The sequence below is a fragment of the Carassius gibelio genome, chromosome B25, assembly GCF_023724105.1.
Source record: "Carassius gibelio isolate Cgi1373 ecotype wild population from Czech Republic chromosome B25, carGib1.2-hapl.c, whole genome shotgun sequence".
In the NCBI taxonomy this organism is placed as follows: domain Eukaryota; kingdom Metazoa; phylum Chordata; class Actinopteri; order Cypriniformes; family Cyprinidae; genus Carassius; species Carassius gibelio.
Window position 1 is genome coordinate 3,478,531 of NC_068420.1, and position 23,328 is coordinate 3,501,858.

The 23,328-nt window shown below is 33.6% G+C and overlaps 1 protein-coding gene across 9 annotated transcripts in view; it reads right to left on the reverse strand.

The window, feature by feature from the left end:
• Nucleotides 1–23,328, reverse strand: part of myo9ab (myosin IXAb) — a 91,413-nt gene that overhangs the window by 64,747 nt on the left and 3,338 nt on the right. For 8 of the 9 annotated variants that reach the window (XM_052597401.1, XM_052597396.1, XM_052597400.1 and 5 more), the window contains exons 2-3: nucleotides 4,679–5,336; nucleotides 3,531–3,767 (exon numbers count right to left, since the gene is read on the reverse strand). In XM_052597401.1, coding sequence (XP_052453361.1) covers nucleotides 3,531–3,767; nucleotides 4,679–5,336 — 895 coding nt within the window. Of the gene's footprint in view, nucleotides 1–3,530; nucleotides 3,768–4,678; nucleotides 5,337–12,465; nucleotides 12,745–23,328 lie in introns of those variants that run through there. The other variant, XM_052597402.1, reaches the window with a different exon arrangement.

Here is a 23,328-nt window from a genome sequence, read left to right on the forward strand (position 1 = left end):
TATTTATTTAAATCTAATTTTATTATTTATATTAATGTAATTATTTTGTTTTTAAGATTGTTTAATTATGCATTTATTTTAATCTAAGTAATAGATTAATTTTATTTAAATCAATTTTTATTATTTAATCGGTTTTAATTGTGTCTTATGCATTTAATAACATCTAATTTTTATTTATTTATTGTTGTAAAGATTTTCCACAAAGTATTTCCGTCAAATGTCAATCAAATCCAAACAGTTTAACTAATTCCAAATTTAAAGCAGTTGATCTGAAAGAGAAATATCACAAGCATGCTTTGCGTTATTAAGTGCATGTCCAGAATGCATAAGATGCATAGTGTGTGTGTGTGTGTGTGTGTGTGTGTGGGGCTTTTGTGTGCATGTGTGTGTTGAGTCATGAGTTTGCTCACAGGATGATTAACACACCCTATAATGTGTGGCATGTAAAATCTGAACTGAAGAGGACTGTGTGTGTGTGTGTGTGTGTGTGTGTGTGTGTGTGTGTCCTCTCGCGTCACGTTCGCCCGACCTCACACATGAACACACTAGCTCTAGTCCGTGTGATGGACGATGACATCACGCTGCCGCTCAGTTCCTGCAGAAGGAGAAGTCATGGTTAACCCTGTTTCCCGCCTTTGAGCCAGTGTTACTTCTGCAAAATCAGATTCTGAACGGTTCCAATCACTCACACACAGCAGGGTTATTATCCTCAACCGAAACACTTCACTTCATCGAAAAACAAAACAAAACAAACAGTATTAGATTGGAAAAACTGGAAACATTGCCTTGGCAAATCTAACGTTTGAGCTGATGTAGTCAAACTACAAACTGAAGTCAATTAAACTTAAAAAGTATTATTAAAAAATACTACAAAAAGTACTTACGGTACTAAAATTTAAAAATGATTCCTAATTTAAATAAAGCTGAAATAAAATACAAATGTAAAATGAAAGACTTCACAATAAACAGTAATAAATTGTTTTAAATAAAAAAAAAAAAAAAAAAAAAATATATATATATATATATATATATATATATATATATATATATATATATATATATATATATATATATATATATATATAATTAAAATTTAAATGACTAAATAAAATATATCAGTTGATGCAAATTGAAACTAAAGCTGCAATAAATTAAACTTACTTAAAAAAAAAATTACTAAAAATTCAAATAAGCTTGAATATTAGTTTAGAAAACTTTGAATGAAAATTAGGAAACTTGCGCCAGTAACCAACTGAATTTATGGTAAATAACTTAAAATAATTTAATTAATTATTAAAATGTAAAACAAATTCTAATTATTTATAAAACCTACAATGCATGCATTTCACAGTATAATAATACTCTAAAATAACACTGATTCAAAGCTTGTTGCTTATTATATGCACTAACCGATTTAATGCATACTGTAACAAGAATATACTGTGTGTGAGCGAGACACATACACATATCTGTGTTAAATCTGAGACCACTGACATGTGTCCCACTAATACAGGCCACTTTTGGAAAGACGAGAAGAATCTGAGTTACAGCGTCCGTCTGGTATGTTAACACACACACACACACACACACACACACACAGGGACATCACAAACACAAACAAAAGCGTTCCCATCTGCGTGCTCAAATACTTGTCATAACTGTACTAGGAGCCAATGTTTCTATTTCTGTGTTTAAAGCCACATTCCGCATAAACAGAGACACGGAAAAGCACATTTTCTGCGGTTTTCGCTCTTATTTATGGCATGCAAACAGCAGGATCTGAGCTTCGGCCAACACACACTCTGACTTACACACAAAATACAGCAGTTCTTCTAAACAAGCCATCGCTTCATGTCCAGAAGAGAGGCTTGCCAGACACTTTTAGGCCCAAACTTCAGCTCTGTGGCATTCATTCAGATTTGTGGTCTGTTCGTGTGCTAGTGTCAGTTTTCTCAGTGATGAGTGCGTCTCATTCGGACCCTCAATACACAACACCATCATATTATCAACGAGACAAATTCAAAATCATAAAGTTGTTCTAGATTCAGTATTTCGAGATCAAAACCATCGTTCACGGATCACAGTAACAAACCCAGGTGCAGAAACCTGCTTTCTCAGCATTAAAGCGTGTTCTTAACTTCAGGTTATCAAATAAAGGCATAAGAGAGTAATTTAATAGATCTTTTAATCAAATGAAAAAAAAAAACAAAGAGGGGTTTACTATTAAAATTAAAACATGGGAGAAATATTATGTGATGATTCCTTAAAAATAAGTTTTAGTAATTTAGTAGTAGTACATTTTCACTGCACAATGATGTATTTCTGACACAATTTATTCAAGTTAAACCCAACTTTTATTTTGACAGGTTGCTGTGAATACCTTTACATTTCTGCGCGTATATGATATGACGGGTTTTCCTCAAACAAAACAGTAAAATTTTTGGGAAGTGACTCTTGGAGCAGTTCTGGGATGTGGTTCATTTGCATTACTGACACACTATTTGGCTGTAAAGCTGCTTTGACACCATCTTTATTGTTAAAAGAGCTAAATAAAGTAGAATTTATGTCCTCATTTAGTGAGACGGCAGATGCTGAAATCACCAATTTTACTGTGTGTGTTATTTCGTTGGTATCTTAAGGACTGCTGTGGACAGATGATCTTTTGAGTCAAATGCTTACATTTAATCAGTGAATTAGAATAATATGACATTTGGGCTGTTACCAGGTAAATTAATCTTTGTACTGCAGAGGAAACACAGAAGCTGCTTCTGAAGTGACATTTAGATGCATTTACACACTGTTTAATGCAGGACATGAATGCATTTAAACGAATTGCAATTGCTTAAATAATGTTTTGATATATTAAAAAAAACGTTGAATACTAATATTATAAATCAATCAAACAGTAAAAAGATATAAAATCAAAACCGCCAGGTGGCAGCAAGTCACTGTTAATAAGTGAGTCATTGTGATTGAACCGAATCATTTAAACGGTTGATTCATTCCGGAACGAATCACCGTCATGTTCCTCACAGTTTGGTAATTATTTTTATTGTCGAAATAGCGCAAAAACAGGCAATATGGTGTAAGTATCTTAATTAACTTCTAGTTTACTGAACCGTTGTAAAAGATCAATATCACATTTGTAATCACAGTGATTTTTGTAAAAAAAACGGCACTCTTTGTGTGAAATTGATTAACTTTATGAAGTAGCATAAATATATAAATTTTTGCCCCCAAGTCTTGAATTTGAGATGATTCTAAATGTATTTTAACAGACCGAATCATGGAGTAACAGAACACACTCTAAATATATATACGCACTACTCTAGACTTCACGTAATGTGTGCACTCTGTAGGAGTGTTTGGTTTGGTAAATCGTTAAAACAACAAATACGATATTATCGCAGATGATATACATCGCACACCCCTACTTCAATTAATACATAGAGACCGCAAAATCAGCATTCAAGGATCACCGTAGCAAAACGAGGCATCGAAGCACACTTTATCAGCAATAAAGCCCTTACCTCCAGCACGGGACCGGCCCCGAGGATGATCTGCTCCACGCCGCTGGCGAAGCCCTTCTGGCTGAGCGCCGTCAGGTGGTGGATGAGGAAGTTGGTGCTCTGCGTCTTTCCTGATCCGCTCTCTCCCGAGATCACGATGCACTGGTTCCTCCTCCTCTGCAGCATGGCGTGATACGCCACATCGGCCACCGCATAAATGTGCGGCTCCAGCTTCCCCAGCCGCTGCTTATCGTACATCTTCAGGCGAGACACCCCAGGTGAACAGGGAAAATAAATTAGCCTAACTAATAAATATCACCATACTTACACAGTTGACTTATTACATCAAGAATTACAAAAAAACTGTCCCTCTGTAAAAACCTTCAGAATATAGACTGCAATCTTCAGACACAAATATACAATAATTGCTATAAAAGAAACACTCAAAAGTGTAAAACTGAAAAATACTTCACGGAAAAAACAAACTTTAAAGTGCATTAAAAATAGGACTGGGGCAATAAACCGATGCATCTCGATTCGTGGATCGATTCTGAGATTATCGCAATGCTTCGTGATTTACTCTCGAATCAATTCTGAGCTTAGTTTTGAACAGCAGATGGCGCTCTAATCTAGATTTTAACCACAAACGCTTACAAAGAAAAGCGTCGGCTGGATCATGTAAGTGGTTAAATGTGCTTGGTGGCTTTTATGACATGAGATTAAATGTCAACTGCCTACTACGAACACCCATGTAATTCGCATCAAACTTTTTAAAGTGTATGAATGATTATTTTGCGTTAAAGAGGTGTGTGTAAGGAACTGGAAGTGAGCGGAGAACGGCCGTTAGGCAAAACTAAGCTCAGAATCCTTCAAGAGACAATTACGATGCATTGCGATAATCTCAGAATCGATATACGAATTGCGATGCATCGATTGCTAAAATACGATTTTGTATTTAAAGACATTTCATCTTAGTATTTTTGTATTTTCAAAATACTTCTTGCCAAATAAACTTTATTAGACTGTTGATTTCTTGTATCAATAAGTGCACACAAATACTAGACTTAAAATACAATAAAATACAATTACTTTTTCCAAAAGCATTCAAATACAAAACTGTATTTCAAATACATGTATTAAACGCTGTGTTTTTGCCTGCAGTGTCTTGCCTTAACGTATTTGGGGTTATAGATGGGCAGGAACTTGAAGGGGTTGACGACAATCAGGATCCCTCCGACGTACGTGTAAATCTTCTCTTGCCGAAAGCGTCCGCGCAAGTTTTCCAGCAAAGTGCGCTCGTTTAGATCGGGCAGCGCGCAGAGATCGTCGACATACGGCGGCTGCGGGAGGAGTCCGCGCTCCACCATCCGCCGCCGCTCCTCAGTCACGCGGAGCCACATCTGCAGGTTTCCGTAGAGGATGGATCCGTCCAGATCCTTCTCGCGCAGCAGAAAGCGGTAATCGTCTCCGGCCAGCCGGTTCTCCAGCGCCATGCGCGGCCACAGCATCATGCGCTGCACGGGACAGTCGCAGGGGTTCAGGATCCATTCCTCGCCGCCGAACTCCTTGACCTCGGCGAGCACGTAGAAGCGTGCGCGGTCCAGCTGCAGCCGCTCGATGACGCGCTCGATGACCTCCGCCGCTGACGTCACCTTCCGAGCCGAGACGGGGCAGTAGATGGTGCCCTCGGACAGAGCGCCGGGATACACGTGCAACGTGAACTCAGAGTCCTCGTAACGCCGGCGCCCTCCGGCATCATGGCAGCTCATGATGCTAAAGCAGCTCCCATCAGTACCAGAGTCACCCGACAGATTTACGACATCCCACCTGCGGACAGACAAACACAAGCGGCAGTCAGAACACTCTCACGGTCCAGGGTGGCTATCGGTCACAAAGTAAAATGATTAAAAAAGAAGGTAAATTAAATTAAATAACATAAAATAAAACTGATTCAATCATTTTAAATAAAATAAAAATATATATAAAATTTTAAAAAATAAAAAAAGAAAGGGACAGACAAACACAATCGGCAGTCAGAACAGAGTGGTTATCGTTCACATATAAAACTATTAAAAAAGAAGGTAAACAAAATAAAATAAACAATAACCAAATTAAAATAAATAAATAAAATGAACCATAAAATAATTTAAAAATATTAATTAAAAAAATACAATTATAAAGAAATAAAATGTTAAATAATAAAATAAAATGTGTGTTTATTTCACTTAGCTGCCAAGGCAACATTTCTAATTTTCATTTAAGTTTAACTGAGAGCTAAAATTACTTAGGTTAGTTTTAGTCATTTTATTACTTTTTAATTTTTGAATTTGAAATGATTAAAACTAAATTGAAATAAACTAAAATTAAAAATGTTTAACCTGAAACAGTAAAATGACTTACTAAAATAAAATAAAATAAGATAGTGAAAAATATTATGAAAACCTTAAAAAAATGCTGCTTGCTAATTTTAAAGATGTTTTTTTATTATTATTGTATATAATTTATATCAATATTTTAATTTTAATATTGCATTTAAAAACCAAGGCAATTTTCTAATTTTTATTTAGTTCTAAAACTACACCTGAAAAAAAATCCTAATATTAATATTTTATTATATTTTTGTTTAGTTTCGTAATTTTAGCACTTTAACTTAAGCTGAAGAACCAAACTAGACTAAAAATGATTTTAAATGAAAAGCTGAAACTTAAAAGAAAAAAAATCGGCTTAAATGTTGCCTTGGCAATTTACTGAAATAAGCTTACATTTTTCTAACATTTTTCTAATAATTTTAGTACTTTAACTTTTACTTCTTCATTAAATTACTAAAACTGAATTAATAATTAAATTAATAAAATATAATATTAAAATTTTTAAGTAATATCAATGGCAAAAGCACAAAACAAAATGACTAAAAATGTATTAAAACTAAAACTAAAAATATAAAATAAAATATAATTTTATTTATATATAAATAAAAAGACAGCACTCTCCTTGTCCAAATTCATAAACACAAACTCGAGTCAAAGAGCCTGCGATTACAGGTTTATGGCATGTAAAGGTCAAGTTCAGTGAGGTTTTATAGGTTTGTAGAAGTCATTTGAAACACACTGTTTGTCTTCTGTTCCTGTGAACAAAACCCTGGGATTCAGAAGGTCTTTGTCTGCGCTCAACCCATCCTCTACACCACATAAAAGCTTCCGTTTAAACGGCTTTCAACAAGCTTACAGCAAAAGATCATCTAGAAATGAATATTGTCACCGGTGACTCGCTCAGGTCGCTCCAAACCCACATTACGCTCCTCTGTTCGACACAAAAGAAGGTTTTAAAGGATCTTCAAGCTGCTTGCTTCCATACAATGAAAGAAAAGTACTGAAAAACTAGTATACAGGTCTTAAGATGACATGATCAGTTTGTGTGAGGAACAGACCCAAAAAGTCAACATAGACTATTAACTATAAAAAACAAGTTCTTATCTAACATCACATTCACACAAAAACACCCATCTCTGTTTTTAATATTTGTTTTTATTTTGTAATATATATATATATATATATATATATATATATATATATATATATATATATATATATATATATATAAAAAAAAATCCGGAAAAAAAATGTATATTATATTATATTTATATATATATATATATATATATATATATATATATATATATATATATATATTTTTTTTTTTTTTTTTTTTTTTTAATGTATGTTCATTTAGTTTTATTGCATTATATTTTGTAAATTGCATGTTAAATGGAGGATTTACATAAGTTCTTATGATTTTTCTGCCTTTTCCTTCACTGCATGTGAATTTAAAATGTATCTGCTTTTGATTACAATAAATAAACAAAAAATAAAATATGATCAATGCATCAAAATATAAAATATATACTATAAAAAAAATAAATAAATAAATAAAATTTGGGATACTTAATGCACAATGATTTATCAAAATAGAACACTTTGATGAATCACTCACAATATTTTTATTCACATTTAAAAAAAAAAATAACTGATTGTTTATAATAATGGATGGATGGATGGAACATCATAAAGATAGATCCTTTCATGCATCCAAGCAGATACTTTTAGAGACACTTTTCAAAGACAAACACAAAATAAAAGCACAGGAAAAAGGAAGGAAGAGAGCAGAGGTGTTGAAGCAGGTTAAAAACAGCCGGGCAAATATATAATGCATAAAGAACAGATGGAAGGAAGAGAAAGAGAGAGAGAGAGATTTAAGCAGAAAGCAGTAGCTCTGTTCACAAACCTTAATGCTTCCTTCATAACTAATGCAATCCCACAATGCAACACAACTACGCACTTTATGGGAATTGCTGCCTAAGGCATTTCAAAGCAGTCACTTATGAGCTCCGAGCAGTGAGGCAGTTCCTACTTCACAAGAACAGTCTGGTGCTTCTGACTCACAGCATACAGAGTACGTTTATATAAAGGATTTGCCAATGATGACACAAACCTGAGTTTTGAGCAGTGTAGAGTAACGCATGTTGTTTATCGTTTCTCCGAAAGTGTCATTATAATCAGTAATTACGTCTTCACTGGATGCTAAAAGAGCGGCTAAAAGAGAAGAACAGCTGGACTGAGTCTGTTGAGCTTGAGGTATTCGGCCAATCACAACGCACTGGCCAGCTGACCAATCAGAGCACAGCTCGCTTTTCAGACCGATGAGCTTTGTAAAAATCGATGCATTTCAGAAGGCAGGGCAAAGAGGAGAAACAATAATGTACAGTATGTGGATAATAATGTATGTGTTTTTTAACCTTAAACCACATAAACACCTTTAATTACACCAACCAATGTTCTTTTTAGCAACATCATATGACCTCTTTAACACACTTCTGTCTGTTATTAAATGAAAGACCAGATCCTCCTCAAACACTTGACACCATAAACACCCGACACAATTCCCATGATGCATTGTGTCTCTCTGACAGATGAAAGGTCTGGGTAATACTGAAGATGAGCTGCAGGAAAACAGACGCTTCAGCTGGGATCTCTCAAGATGTTCTTAATCGAATGAATATTCGAAATTTATATTAAATGTACAGTATACTATATTTTATGTGTTTATATTCAGACTTATTAATTCATATGTTTAATATATTTTTGTATATTTTGATTAATGATGCAAATGTTTTACTATTCATCAAAATAAAACAAATATTTAATTTAATTTTAATTAATAAAAAAAATCCAAATTAAAGCAGCTTTACAGAAAATTTTACTTTCTAGATTATTATTGAATGATTGATATAACTATTTTAGATTTTGTTCTATTTTGATTAACTGTTGGAAAAAAACACAATTGTGAACTATTCATCAAAATAGAACTACACACCATTATTTAATATTATAACAAATATTTTTTTATTTTTGTTATTTTTTAATTTGTTCTCTATTTTGATTCACAATAATGTTATAAAACGTCTAAATAAAAAAGTAAATAAATGTATAAATAATACCATTTACACTGTGCAAGAAAAATAATAAAAATTACAAAGAGAAATTTTCTTTAGTAAATTAAATATTTGGCTCTAATATTATTATCTGGTCTCTCATTACATTTTTATAAAGTAATCTGTGTTTATCATTTGGATTGGATTTAAAAAGCATAAAAATGTATTAATCTTGTGATTTCTAATTGTGCCATTATTTTTTAATTGTGCTAAAAGTTACTGTTAATCAAGACATTTTGATAAATACTTAAAGCTTCACACACACACACACACAGGATTGGTTTTTTCATTAAATTATAAAAAATTTAAAATATGAATGGTATTATAATGTTATACTAAAACTAAAAATATGACAAAACCCTTAAGATAACATGTAGAAAGGAAAAAAACGTACAAAAATAAGTTCTAGGTTTGTAGTTATTTATATAGAGTTTAGATGCAAAAGCCTCTAATTGCTTTCCCAAATTTTCTTCTAAAATTATTATTTTCTCATACTCCTTTGTTTATGTTCAGATACTTTACTGTAATGGGCAATAAAAGAAACTATGCATTGCCATTAAAGTGAAATTACTGAGCCTACACATGGGAGCCTGATAAAAATGCTGAGCACTTAGATGCTTTTACATCTGAACTCTCAATATGAAGTAGAAATCAATCAATTTACACTATTTGAAAATAACATTTTATTTTAAAATGTGCATATTCACTCTTATTCGTAGGCTATCTCTATAGTCGAAAATGCGAATGCCTCTTGCCACTTTAATTTATGATTTAGGCTACATGAATCATGATCGCATATTTTCAATTCAAAACTGCGAAATTCATAAAAAGTTGAGTAGTTTGCATCACTAAATAGTCTATTACTGTCAGTAGCTGAACATTTCTATCGTAAAACAGTTTTCTAACACAGTACTACTTAAATCTTTTTACGAACTGTAGTTGCATTGTGACAGTGACAGTAAGACCCACATTCTTTGAATTGTTTGGCCATCTTTGATAATTTGGACATCGACGAGCGCTATTGGACCCCCTTCTCCCAAAACACAAAAGCACATGCTTTTTTTTCAGAAGATGCCATCATTTTTGCTCATAAATGTAAGAGCAATGCACCATTCATAACTGTAAAGGGTCTACTTTTATTTGTGTGCACTCACAACATCAACAAAACGTTGTGCTTTTATAAAATAAAGAAAACAAACATGATGTGTTTTCTGCCATCTGTGTTTATAATAAATAAATAAATTATTTTATTTGACCAAATAAAGCAGGTTGAATCTGGAAGAGCTGTCATCCAATCCTGACATCATCCCAAAACTACTTCAGGTGTTTCAAGCCTTCGTAATGACACAATCAGCCCGTCACTTACTAGCTCGTCAAAGCGGACCGTCTGCTGATACGTCTGATAATACACGCGGCAGCTGGGGTCAGAGGTCAGAGGTCAGCTGGAGGAGCTGTGGGGGCATATTTGCTCAGGCCTCGACAGGCTACAGCATGGCATCGGCCCACAGAGACAAACACAGACAGACACACATGTTCACCGACAGTCACGCATGACCCCAAAAACAACAAGAACAGTGTTTCTGATAAGAGGTAATCACATCCTCCATTAAAGAGAAACACCGCTGATCTTAATGAATCACCTCAACAAACTACAAATCATGCAAACACACAGCAATCAGACGAAGAGAGGGAACACGGCCCCATCTCAAAGACAGCATCACCTGCCCTGCTTACTACGAAGGGCACTTCAAGTACGCACTGTGAAGGGTCCAGAATCAGAACAATGCCTTAAAGACACAGCAAAACACATGCAACTCTTGCTAATAAAAACTAAAATTAAAGAAATAAAAACTGAAATTTAATAATTATAAATTAACTGAATGAATTATACATTTTTACACTTTTTATTATTATAAAATAACTGGAAATAAAAAAATGATTAAAACACAACTGAAACCAAACTAGAACATTGTTAATTGTAATAAAGCTGAAATAAAATAAAATATAAATATTAGAAAAAAAACTAGAAATGTTACCTTGGAATCTAAATGAAATAAGTTGAAACTAATTAAGGATATGGGAATTAACTGGAAATAAATAAGACATAAATCTGAACTAAAACTGAAAAAAAATAAATAAACCAAAATGGAAAAAATATATAACAAATAAATAAAAAAGTTAAAAAAAAATCACAAATGCACAAAAAAGATGACTGAAAATTAAACTAAATAAAAAATAATATAATAAAATCTAATAAATAATAATAATAATACTAAATGCTACTTCAAAACAGAAATTAAATATATAATATTTGTGTAGTATGTAAAGTCTCTCCATGTGGCATCTATTAAAAAGACAACAGAACCAAGTTAAAGTTGAAGCAATAACATTTTTTAACTGGAAATAAATACTAAAGATTAAAACTGACAAACATATTTGTTAATTAAAATAAATCTAAAATAAAACGAAACATGAATATAAGAAAAAAAAAACTTTCAACAAGTTCTCAAATGATAAGAAATGTTATTATTTAAAATTCAAAAATAAACAAAAATAAAAATTAATATAAAAATAATAGCTACTTCAAAATGTCATAATTATTACATAAATGATACTACAATAACACTGACTTGCACCGACTTTTTAAAAGAAATTTACGAGAGCAAACAAGCATTTTGAAAGCCCCCAGAAGACCCTCAATCTGAATGAGGAATGAAGTACTGGCCATCATATGTAGAGAAATGAGAAACCTCATTCCTAAACAACAGCAGACTCGGACGTTTCAAAAGTTATTAAACGCAAAGATTTATAGCTGAAATATCATCCTTCTGAACATGACTCTCAGAAAACCACGAACAATGAAGCTCGGGGCTTATAACACACACACTGCACTTTATCCAGTTTATTAAAGTGAAGTGAAACTACATAAAAATGAGTGCTGTCAAACGATTAATCACGATTAATCGCATCCAAATTAAGAGTTTTTTTACATAATATATATGCGTGTACTGTATATATTATGTTTATATTTGCATGTGTATATTTAAGAAAAATATGCTTTGTTTACATATTAAATATATTTACACGCATTTAAAACATAAGAATATAAATGCATATACATGGAAATATTTGCAAAAAATATACATGCATGTTTGTATTTATATATACAGTAAACACTCATATTACAGTATGTAAAAAAAAAATGTTTATTTTGGATGCGATTAATCGCGATTAATTATCATTGTTAGTTATTTGTTGTAAAGAGCTCAGAGAAAAAAAATTGACCTCAATGAAAAAAAATTCTTCTATTAGAAAAATAAGACAATCGGGATTGGATGCAAAAACAAATGTAGTATTCATACTGAGAAGAACGTAGAAACTGTTGTTGAGAGAACTCAAGCGGTCTCAATGCATCAAGCTTCCTCATTGTTTTCTCAACTATTTACTTTCTACAACACACAGACTCACCCGCTGAGTGATGAGAACCACGCAGACTCAACTCCAGAACCACACAAACTAACCCAGATCCGCATCGGTCAGTCCTGAACAACCCATCATCCTCCTCATCATCATCATCATCATCCCAGCGTCTGGGACATTCCAGTCAGCCGGGTCTGATCCTTATAAGGTGAGGAAGCTCGAAACACGGGACCCGACGGGCCTTAAAAAGGAGGGATGCTCGTCTGAGCACTGGACGGGGATCCGCTCGCGTCCCTAACGCTGTCTGCCACTCCTCCAGACGAGCGTGTGTGTGTGTGTGTGTGTGTGTGTGTGTGTGTGTGTGTGTGTGTGGTTTGGCAGCTGTGCCTGAGAGGGGGAGGAGGAAATGCACCGAGGGGGAGGGGAGAGAGAGAGAGAGAGAGAGAGAGGGGCTTGTTATTTCCTGAAACATGAGAGAGAGACAGAGAGAGAGAGATAAAGAGAGAGAGATACAAAGAGAGATAAAGAGAGAGATAAATAAAGAGATAGAGGGAGAGAGAGAGAAACACTGGACAAAAATGGACTTCTGTGTTGTAATCTTTATTCTCTTATATGTATCTGTGTATGTACGGTGTATGACATATCCATATTAGTTATCAATGTCTCAATGCTTCGGCCATGCAAAATTATTTTTTTGTCATGCCAATATAACAAACTGAATTGAATCAAATTGAACTGGACTGAATTGAGAGAGAGAGAGAGAGAGAGAAAGAGTGAGAGAGAGACCGAGAGAGAGAGAGGGAGGATGTCCATGTTGTTGTTTGTGAGGCGTGTTGGTCATCTTCAGAAAGGCAGAGCAGATGAATGTCAGCTAATGATGTGATTAAATGATCATTATTCAGTCTGTGCATCTTATTACACAGCTTTTTCTGAACGAATGATGCTTGATAGACACTTTTATTCACAAACTTATTTTCCCATCATCCTCTGACTGCACCAGAGTGATAAAAGTACACACTTCACACAACTAAGACATAATTAATTCAGTACCAAACATACTGAAAAATCAATAGTTAATTACACTTTAGCCTATAATGTGTACATGCAAAAAAATCCACAAATTATATACACATCACATGATCACAAACTGCAAAGCTCAAAATTACCAAGCACCTCATTTAAGCATTTTTAGAGAAATAAATCAATAAATACTCTTTTGAATCAACACTTTCTTGTGCGTGCATCTCAGCGTGTTTAAATCAGCTGCTTCTGCGCTAAAGATGCTGCCTGAGAAGGGAGCGGTCTACGTAGACAGCACGGCGGGTGAACGACCGAAAGAGCTGCACAAGAGTGAAACAGGACTCCAACAGCAGTTATTTCAGAAGAAGAGTTCAGATCAATAACGGCAGAATAATGTGAGCGCATCAGTCTAGTCTTACAGCGGATCTCAGGGGACGAGAGCAGACGCATGCAACGAGAAAACACACACATCATATCAGCAGCTGACATTAGAGACGGTAAAGGACTGTGGTGATGCATGCAACACACACACACACACACACACACACACACACACACACACACACACACGCCTAGATACAATAAACACTACATCCAGTGCACTTCTGCTTTACTGACTTCCTCCTGAGGACACAGTCACGCTGCTAGCTCTTAAAACATGCTTTCTCAGTACAGAAATGATATCACTCCATATCAAATAACAGTGCTGTATATTGACAAACTGCTTTGGCTCCTCTTTCAGAAGGCGCTCTGGATAAAAGCATCGGCTAAATGCACAACATACAGTAAAGCAACAGAAAATAAATGAAAGCATGACATCAGCATGATATAAAATGAAAATGTGTGTGAAATGTTTATTTAGTTAATTGTATATTAAATATTTTTTTTAAATACAAAATTATATACTTTATATACTGTATACTAGTGCTGTCAAATTATTAAATCGCATCCAAACTAAATGTTTTTATTTAAAAAACGCACTCGAAATGCACACTAGTATGACTTCATCATGTAACTTTACTTTAGCCTAGATGCCTGCACTTTTTAGGCACGGTTTGTTTAGTTTTTGAATATACTTGATACTGTTAAAAGGCACATCATTAAAACAAAAAATACAAGTTCACATTTCACACCTAAACAAGCGTGGAAAACGTAATTAGGACTAGCTACTAAATTAGTTAAAAATGCCTATCCATATACAGCTATGATTTGTGATCCCCAAACTGACTCAAATGATTCACGAACCAGCTCCGAACTCTCGAACTGACTCAAATGATTCGCGATCCCGCTATGAACTCCCGAACTGATTCAAATGAATCGCGATCCCCAAATTGACTCAAATGATTCGCGATCCTCAAACTGACTGAAATGATTCGCGATCCCGCTATGAACTCCCGAACTGATTCAAATGAATCGTGATCCCCAAAATGACTCAAATGATTCGCGATCCCGCTACGAACTCCCGAACTGACTCAAATGATTCGCGATCCCGCTATGAACTCCCGAACTGATTCAAATGAATCGCGATCCCCAAATTGACTCAAATGATTCGCGATCCCGCTACGAACTCCCGAACTGACTCAAATGATTTGATTTAAATAAAATGTTTTAAATTTGTTTTTGTTTTTATTGTTTTTGTATATTTTAAACAAGGTAAATCTTTCTGATTTATTAAAATAAAAAGTCACATACATGGATCCCACTCACCCTAGAACCACCCCTGTGTGTTATGAATAAATACAAAAACAAACAGTATATATTTAGAAAATATTTACATGTCAATATTTATATGCATGCAATTTATATGTATAAATATATTTAATATATAAACAAAATTTTTTCTAAAATATATTTATTGTGTGTCTTTATAAATAATAATAAATATACACACATTATGTAAACAATTACATTATTATTGTGTTTGACAGCTCAAATAAAAACAAAATATATAATTATAACTTTTTCAGTTTATTATTACATCTCATATCTTGAAAAAAAATCACTAGTATTGAATAAATACTACATGCTTTAACACTTTAACACAAAATATTTAATGCATATATAATTATCTATTATTTGTTAATAAATACATCATTCTTGAATGTAATAAAAAATAATGAATAAATAAATGCACTAGTTTTTAATGAATACTGCATCCATCAATGAAGACACCAATCAAATGTAAATCACGTAAGACACGAATCAATGACATGAGCATAAACGAATGTGCGGCTCAGACATGATCAAACATCAGAAAGCAGGAGAAGAAGCTGTTCAATAATTCAGTAATGAGCTCCGAGCCGCTCCAGATTGATCTGTAACTCATACGTTCATTGTTCGTGTTTCCTGCATGAAGCGGATCTAATTTTGACAGAGCTTGTTCTATTTCAGCTGCTAATACAGGAACAAATCATCTCTCTTTGTGCCAATTACAGTAAGAAGACACGCACCACTGCGGCGCAATGCATTCTGGGATATCGGATGCTGACTAAGCAGGTATTACCAGGTTTAAGTTGAATAAATAACACCATATAAATAAATAAAAATAGATTTTAGCAACCACATAGCAACTCCCTCCAGAAACGTAAATGCATTTGAGCAGTTCCATTTTGCATTTGCTACTGGAAACCATTTTTAATAAAAATGACAATGCATATTAATTATTCATGTACCGTAAATGATATGAAAATGTAAGACTTGTGAGCTGTAAAGTGTACAGCACAACAGAGACAGGGTTTGCAGAGGAAACGCTGGAGGTGAAAGTTTATCTGACCGTTAGAGAAGTGGAGAAGTGAAATGTTCACGTGGAAGAGGAAGGAATTAGAGAAAGATCACGTGTGACACAAATCAAATATTAAATATATTTTCTACATCTCCACCGCAGAGGAAAAAGCCCTCGCTGTACGTGCTGCTGTTAAAAACAAGCAAAGTAAAGAACTTTTTTCATAATATTAAATTATATTTTATGCAATGTTTATATATACTGTTTATATATACTGTATATATATATATATATATATATATATATATATATATATATATATATATATATATATATATATATATATATATATAGCAAAAATTCTCAATAATAACTTTTTTTTTTTTTTTTTTACGGTAGAATAACACTTATGGTCTAAGTAATTGTGAGATGAAATACTTTTTTTTCCTACAATGTCTTTATTTTATTTTATTTTATTTTTTATTTTATTTTATTTATATATATATTTTTTTTTATATTTATTTATTTATTTATCACGGTAGAATCACTCTTATGGTCTAAGTAATTGTGAGATGAAATACTTTTTTTTCCTACAATATCTTTATTTTATTTTTTCTTTTATTTTATTTTAATTCTTTTTTATTTATTTATTTTATTTTTTACAGTATTAATCACTATTATTTTTACTACAATTTCTTTATTTTATTTTATTTTAATAACTTTATATATATATATATATAAAATTATTTTTTCTCTAGACATGCATGTAGTATGAATCACTCTTATGGTCTAAATAAATGTGAGATGAAATACAAACTTGCACTGTTATTAACAGAAGTCAGAACAGAGTCAGAAAGACAGACAGAGGTGCAGTAGATCTACTCTTCAGCTGACTGTCAGGAATACATCTCTCTGAATCATGTTTGAGAGATCAACAGTGTCCGACTGCTCTCGCTGACAGAGGACTCGCTCTCGCGCTGAATGAAGTCCAGCAGAAAGCCACACAGAGGCTTGTGTTTGGATGAAAACACCAGAGAAAGAGATCTGCTCTCGTCTGGATCCAAGTCAAATGAGTCAATACAGCGAATCTCAAGAAAACATGTCCTAATCAGATTCCCAAAATAAATAAATAAACATAATTAAGCCTAAGAATGTATTTCTTTAATTCTATAGGAATATGTTTTTCATTGCTACTATCCATGTATCATTGCATATATGTTCGTTTCACACGTGCTCTATAGGTTGACTGCACACAAGACTCTTAAAAAGAAGAAAAGGTCCATTGTGTCCAAACTCAATGTCTTCCCTTGAACTTCTGAAATCATGCTCGCTCATCTTCCGAGAAGGAGAAGAAGAAACAGCCTCACATCCTCCGAAGAGTTTCACTTCTGTCTGAAAACCACAATCACAACCATTCATCCTGCAGCAGCTCCAGCCAAGCGCTTCTCCATCATTACACTCAGAAACACACACACACACACACACACACACACACACTCAATCCTGATCACATTCAGTCTGGAACACACAACTTCACCTTGGTCTCAGAGCACACTTCAGATCACTGAACGCAGGAGCTTTGAGTCGTGTGCAGAAGTGGTTTATCACTGAGTAGATCACGTCTGACAATAATCTCTTCTGGAGCACATTAAGAAATAACTGCATGCTATAACAGACTCTAAACTGTACATATTTTTAGTATTTATTTATTCATTCATATTTATATATAAATATTTTTTTTTTGTCATTTAGTTATGCATTTTGTTCAATTTAATTCTTTATTATTATTATTTTATTTCAGTTTTTGTAATTTAATTACTTACATTTTTTATTTAATTTAGTTTCCAGAATTTCACATTTCGTTCCCTTTTCTAATCTTATATTTATAACAGAACACAGATGTTCAGAACGGTGTTATTTTTATTTTCTTTTTTATTATTATATCGTTTATAAATATTCTGTATTAGCTTCTATTTTTAATTTATCCAATTACATTTTTCAGTTGAAGGTTTAGTAGTTTTTTTTTATCAATTTTATTATTATTATTATTATTATTATTATTTATTTATTTATTTCCGTTTTAGTCATTTTAATACTTTAACTTAAACCTTTAATTTCCAGATCCACATTTATCATTGCTGTTTATATTTAATATGATATATATATATATATATATATATATATATATATATATATATATATATATATATATATATATATATATATATATATAATAGAATATAATCATTCAAGAAATACAAACATCATTTTTATATATTATTATCATACTAGTTTATTCATTTTTAATTTGTTTACAATTTGTGTTTTAATTTTAGTTCAGGTTTTAGTAAATTTGTTATGTGCTTTCAATATTTTTAATGTAAATGTTTCTATGTAGCTTTAATTAATTTCTACTTCAGTCTCAGTAATAACCATTAGCACAAACATCTGCATTCAGTGAGGATTTGGCCCAGAGCATGATGGGCCACTTAGGGTGAAATATCACGAGGAAACACACACACACACACACACACACACACACACACACACACACACACACACACACACACACACACACACACACACACTTAGATGATTATTCAGTTCAACAGGGAGGGTAAAATAACAGCCTTCTAACATGGATTTGCATACTGATTACTGATTAATATAATGAATTATGCATAAAAAAAAAATCAGGAAATCAGAGCTTTTAAAAGAACAAAACATGAATTCTTTCATAATTTTACATTTATACTGTTGTTACTGTTTTCAGTGTAGTATTGTTCATTGACATAAAGCTGAAACAAAATAAAATATGAATATTAGATGAAAAACATTTTAGAAATAAATAAATAAAAATATAGAAATGTAAAACAAAATAAAATAATCGCTGGTGGTTTTAAACCCATCAACTACCTTACTTCGATCCAAGTATTCTGAAATCATATGATAAAATAAAAATAAAATGTATGGGTTTGGAACTATTTTAAAACAACACATCAAGAGCAAAAACTCAATCTCTGCTCTTTCTGATTCACAATAACAGGAAGGAACTCAACTTTACGAAATGCAAAGTAAACCTTACTCAACCCAATACAGTGAAACCTGATGAAACTTCCTGTACAAACACAACTGACCTCCAGTAGTAACACACAAATCCTCTTCTAACATCATCTTCATCATCATCATCTCATCCAAACGCCAGACATACTTCCAGACTAATCTACAATATTCCAGAAACAGTGAGCTGTACGCTCATGGACTCATGTCTGAACACACACACAATCCTCACATCATCCCGACTGAAATCCACTTACACCGAATGGCTCTCAGACTGTAATTTTCTGCTCAGCATCCACGTTTATCATCAGCTATAATCAACCGTCAATCAAAATCCACTGATCTGCTGCACGGGAGAAAACCACCATCTGAAAACATAAATAAAGGCCCTATACCACAACTGGCTTTACAACTTGATGCTTTGGCACTTTAGAAAATTCAGCCCGACTGAAATGGGTTTTCGGAGGCCGTACCGATATTAGGGAGTTTTCGAAGGATACCGATATTAGGAAGTAAAAGGTCTTCTGTTCATATATATCGGCCGATATTCTTAAACTAAGCAATTAAACAATTTACAAGCATTTTATCTGCATAATATGTTCCGGAAAAAAATTTATAATAATAATATCGGTGGCATATATTGTGATAAGACAGGGTTATATCGGCCGATAAAATTGGCAAAACGATAAATCAGTCAGGTTCTAACAATAAACCAAAGGAAGAATGTTAAGAAACAGCAAGAACATTAAACTCTGAGAAAACGCATCATGAGAAAATGGTTCCTGAGAAGACAAATGAGATCTCTCCTAGAAATCAATGAGAATAAATGGAGAGACAATGGAAACTCGTTGAAGCCTCCTGCTCCTTAGATGTTTCTCTTGAGGAAAACACCCTTGTGAAGTCAACTGAGCCACTGCTGAGTTTTGGAAATGATCTTAACGTTACCAAAAGTCAGAGATCTCAACATGTCCAAATGCAGTGGTTTTCATGTGCTTTAAAAGAACCAAGAAACCAAAACACTGATCTGAAGAACTTGCAAAGAAACATCAAGAACGTTAAATGCCAAAGAACCACCACAACTCACAAATGAGGTCATTGTAATTAGCAGTCGACTACTGATAGTGGCCTACGATTAATTAATTATTTATATTAACAAAGATTTGGGACAAATACTGAAGTCTGAAGTTTCCCCCTATGAAGTTTTATTTTAAAGTTAAAGTTTTTGCAGATATCCAATAGTTCCAGCAATCAATTATCGGTGCCGATAAATCAGCAAAACCGATATATCAGCTGACCTCTAATTGTAATCTCTCCTAGACATCATTGAGATTAAATAAAGATCAACTGGACACTTGCTTCTTGGTCTCCAGCTTCTAAAAGGTTCAGGCTGATGTTCTGGTACTTTAAAGAACCAAGAAATCAAAACACTGACCTGAAGGACCGACAATGAAACATTGAGAACATTAAACTATGGAGAATTGGCAAATGGAGACTTGCTGAAGTCTCCAGCTTCTCAGATGTTTCTCCTGGGACAAATAAATACCCTACTAAATCTCAAACGTGTCTTTCTAGCACTGCAGAAGGGATCTCAGCCGTACAAAAGCACCTCAGTGTGAACTCGAGTATTTCTCCGACGGTCTAATCTGTGTGTTGGTGTGAAAGCGTCTGCTCCGAGTGCAGGAGGAGTGTGTGACTGCTGTTCTGGGATCATGTGATACAGCGGGAGGAGATTTTTACACTCGTCAAGGGCGTTCGTGAGGATCTGGAGCGCTGGGAATGTGTTCTGCTGGCCTTGGGATGGAGGCCTTTACAACCATGTATCATATGATGTGTCACTTCATATCTGTGCAGAAGATGATGTGCCACCCGCCTGCAGCATTCCGGAACATTCCCTCTTTCTGTTCGGAAGAGCATCAAACAATACACAGTATGCAATGACTAGGGCCTAATGAAATAGGTTTAATTTTTCCCAAATTCTGTTTCAGTTTATTTATTACTCTGTTTTTCCCCTCTTTAAATTTTTTCCTAGACTCAGCTTTGGTGGTTAGATTTAATTTCAGTAATTAAAAAGCATGTCTCTTTAACAAATATCATAAAGTTTATACAACTGAGCAAAAACTTATTAAAAAGTTAAAAAAATAAATAATTCTGTACACTATAAAATCCATTTGACTATCAAACTTTTGTTTTCATATTAAATCTGTTTTACTGGTTACATTTAATTTTAGTAATAAAAAAACCATGTCTAATTAATTGAAATCATATAAAACTAAACAATTACATTTATTATTTTTATTTTACCAAAATCTTAATTTTAAATAACAATTTTAATGTTTTATGTTTATGTTTACATTTTTATGGATTCTGTTTTAATGCTTTAATAAAATATAAATAATCAAAAAAACTTTGAGCATGCTTTTTTTTTTAAACAAGTGGATTAATAAAACATTTTAATATTTTTTTTAATATAATAAAATGTTGTAGTTTTTTTCAGAAATTCTGTGCCGTCTGCTTACATTTTTCTGTATTTAAGATTTAACATAAATTTGTTATCAAAAACAGCAGTAAGTTTAAATCGGAAATACTAACATACTGTAATTAAATTCTAGAAGATACCTTCTGTATATGTTTATATGATTTGACATTGAATGATAAGCATATGTCTCTCATATGTTGTTGTGGCGGTTGTTCAGTTTTCTTTTTTTCTATTGGCAAAAACTTAAATATCGGCCGATATATCGGCCTTGGTAATACATTACACTGCGTATTAACATACAAACAGTAGCATTCTGATTCCTCTAAACCATTCTTTTGAATCTGTTCTTCTGTTTGGATCTCTTATCGAATGACTCGGACCAAACATGATCTAAATGTTACGTTTTAATCCACTTCAAACAGGACAGTCCGACTGCACAGACACACACAGAGCAGCTGGTGCATGTAAATAAAACTTTTGTTGTTTCATGCAGGCTGTGTACAGTAATGCAGAGCAAGTACAGGCGTCTCACAGAGGAGCGAGAGAATGGAGGTTAATGAGGAGCGGCGTTACAGGATATAGTTGTGTAATTGTGCGCAGTGCATCTCTCTGTTCCGACGTCTTTGATCCCGACATCACAGACGGAGAAATGTGGGAGTCGGAAAGCGTTTGATGCTGTTGCTTCCTACCCCGGGAAGACGTTAAAACACACACTCATCCTTTCACTGTTTCACCTCCATGCGCTCATTTGGTCTAATAACAATCACCATGATTTAAATAACGATTAAACGTCTTAAATTATTAGTTTAATCCACATCAAATGAGGATATGTAATCGGTAGGATTTAAAACAAACTGTGGTTTCTAGGTGAAAGGAGACCACAGATTAAGCCCAGGCCTTTTCCCATGAGCCTCTGCACTTCACAGGGACAACAAATTAGTGGTGGGATCCTTGCTAATGACACGTTGCTAATTTCGAAGCCTCGGCAAACCGTTTAAAGGCCTGAGCGTTTATCTCGCTTCCGCTGTTGTGAGCTACTTGAACTGTCAATCCTGACTTCATCATCCTCACACCAGCCACTGCGGAGTGCTGACACCAATACAATTAAACACATCCAGACGTGTGTCACCAATCCAATCAAATAATAACACTTAAAGGAGATGAACGCAGAGCATGGTTTAATTTGATCAGCTTTGTCATGGAATACAGACTCTTTTCATTATCAGTAGAGTTTATGCTTACTGTGCATGAGATGACACAGACCTAACACAGCGACGTACACACGACAAATCAAAACATTATCCTGAATGTGTGTGGAAACAATGCAAATGTACTGAAATGTGTCCGTGCATGAATACAACATATGATCGACTCGTGAGTGAGCTCTAGTGCTCTTCAGAAACAATCACAGAGCTTGTGTTTTAAAGCCAAACACACAGGAATTAATAATTCACTGACAACACACTGCGAGGATCTGTTCTCTCAGACATCTCTTATGTAATCAGCCTGGTTTTCTTTACATTAGCCCTGCTTTGGACCGATCTGGAAAAAAGGTTTAGAATAGAAATTGTTTTAGTAATTTTGCATTAATTGCATTAAATTATTTTAACACGTTAAGGGTTTTGAATTAATC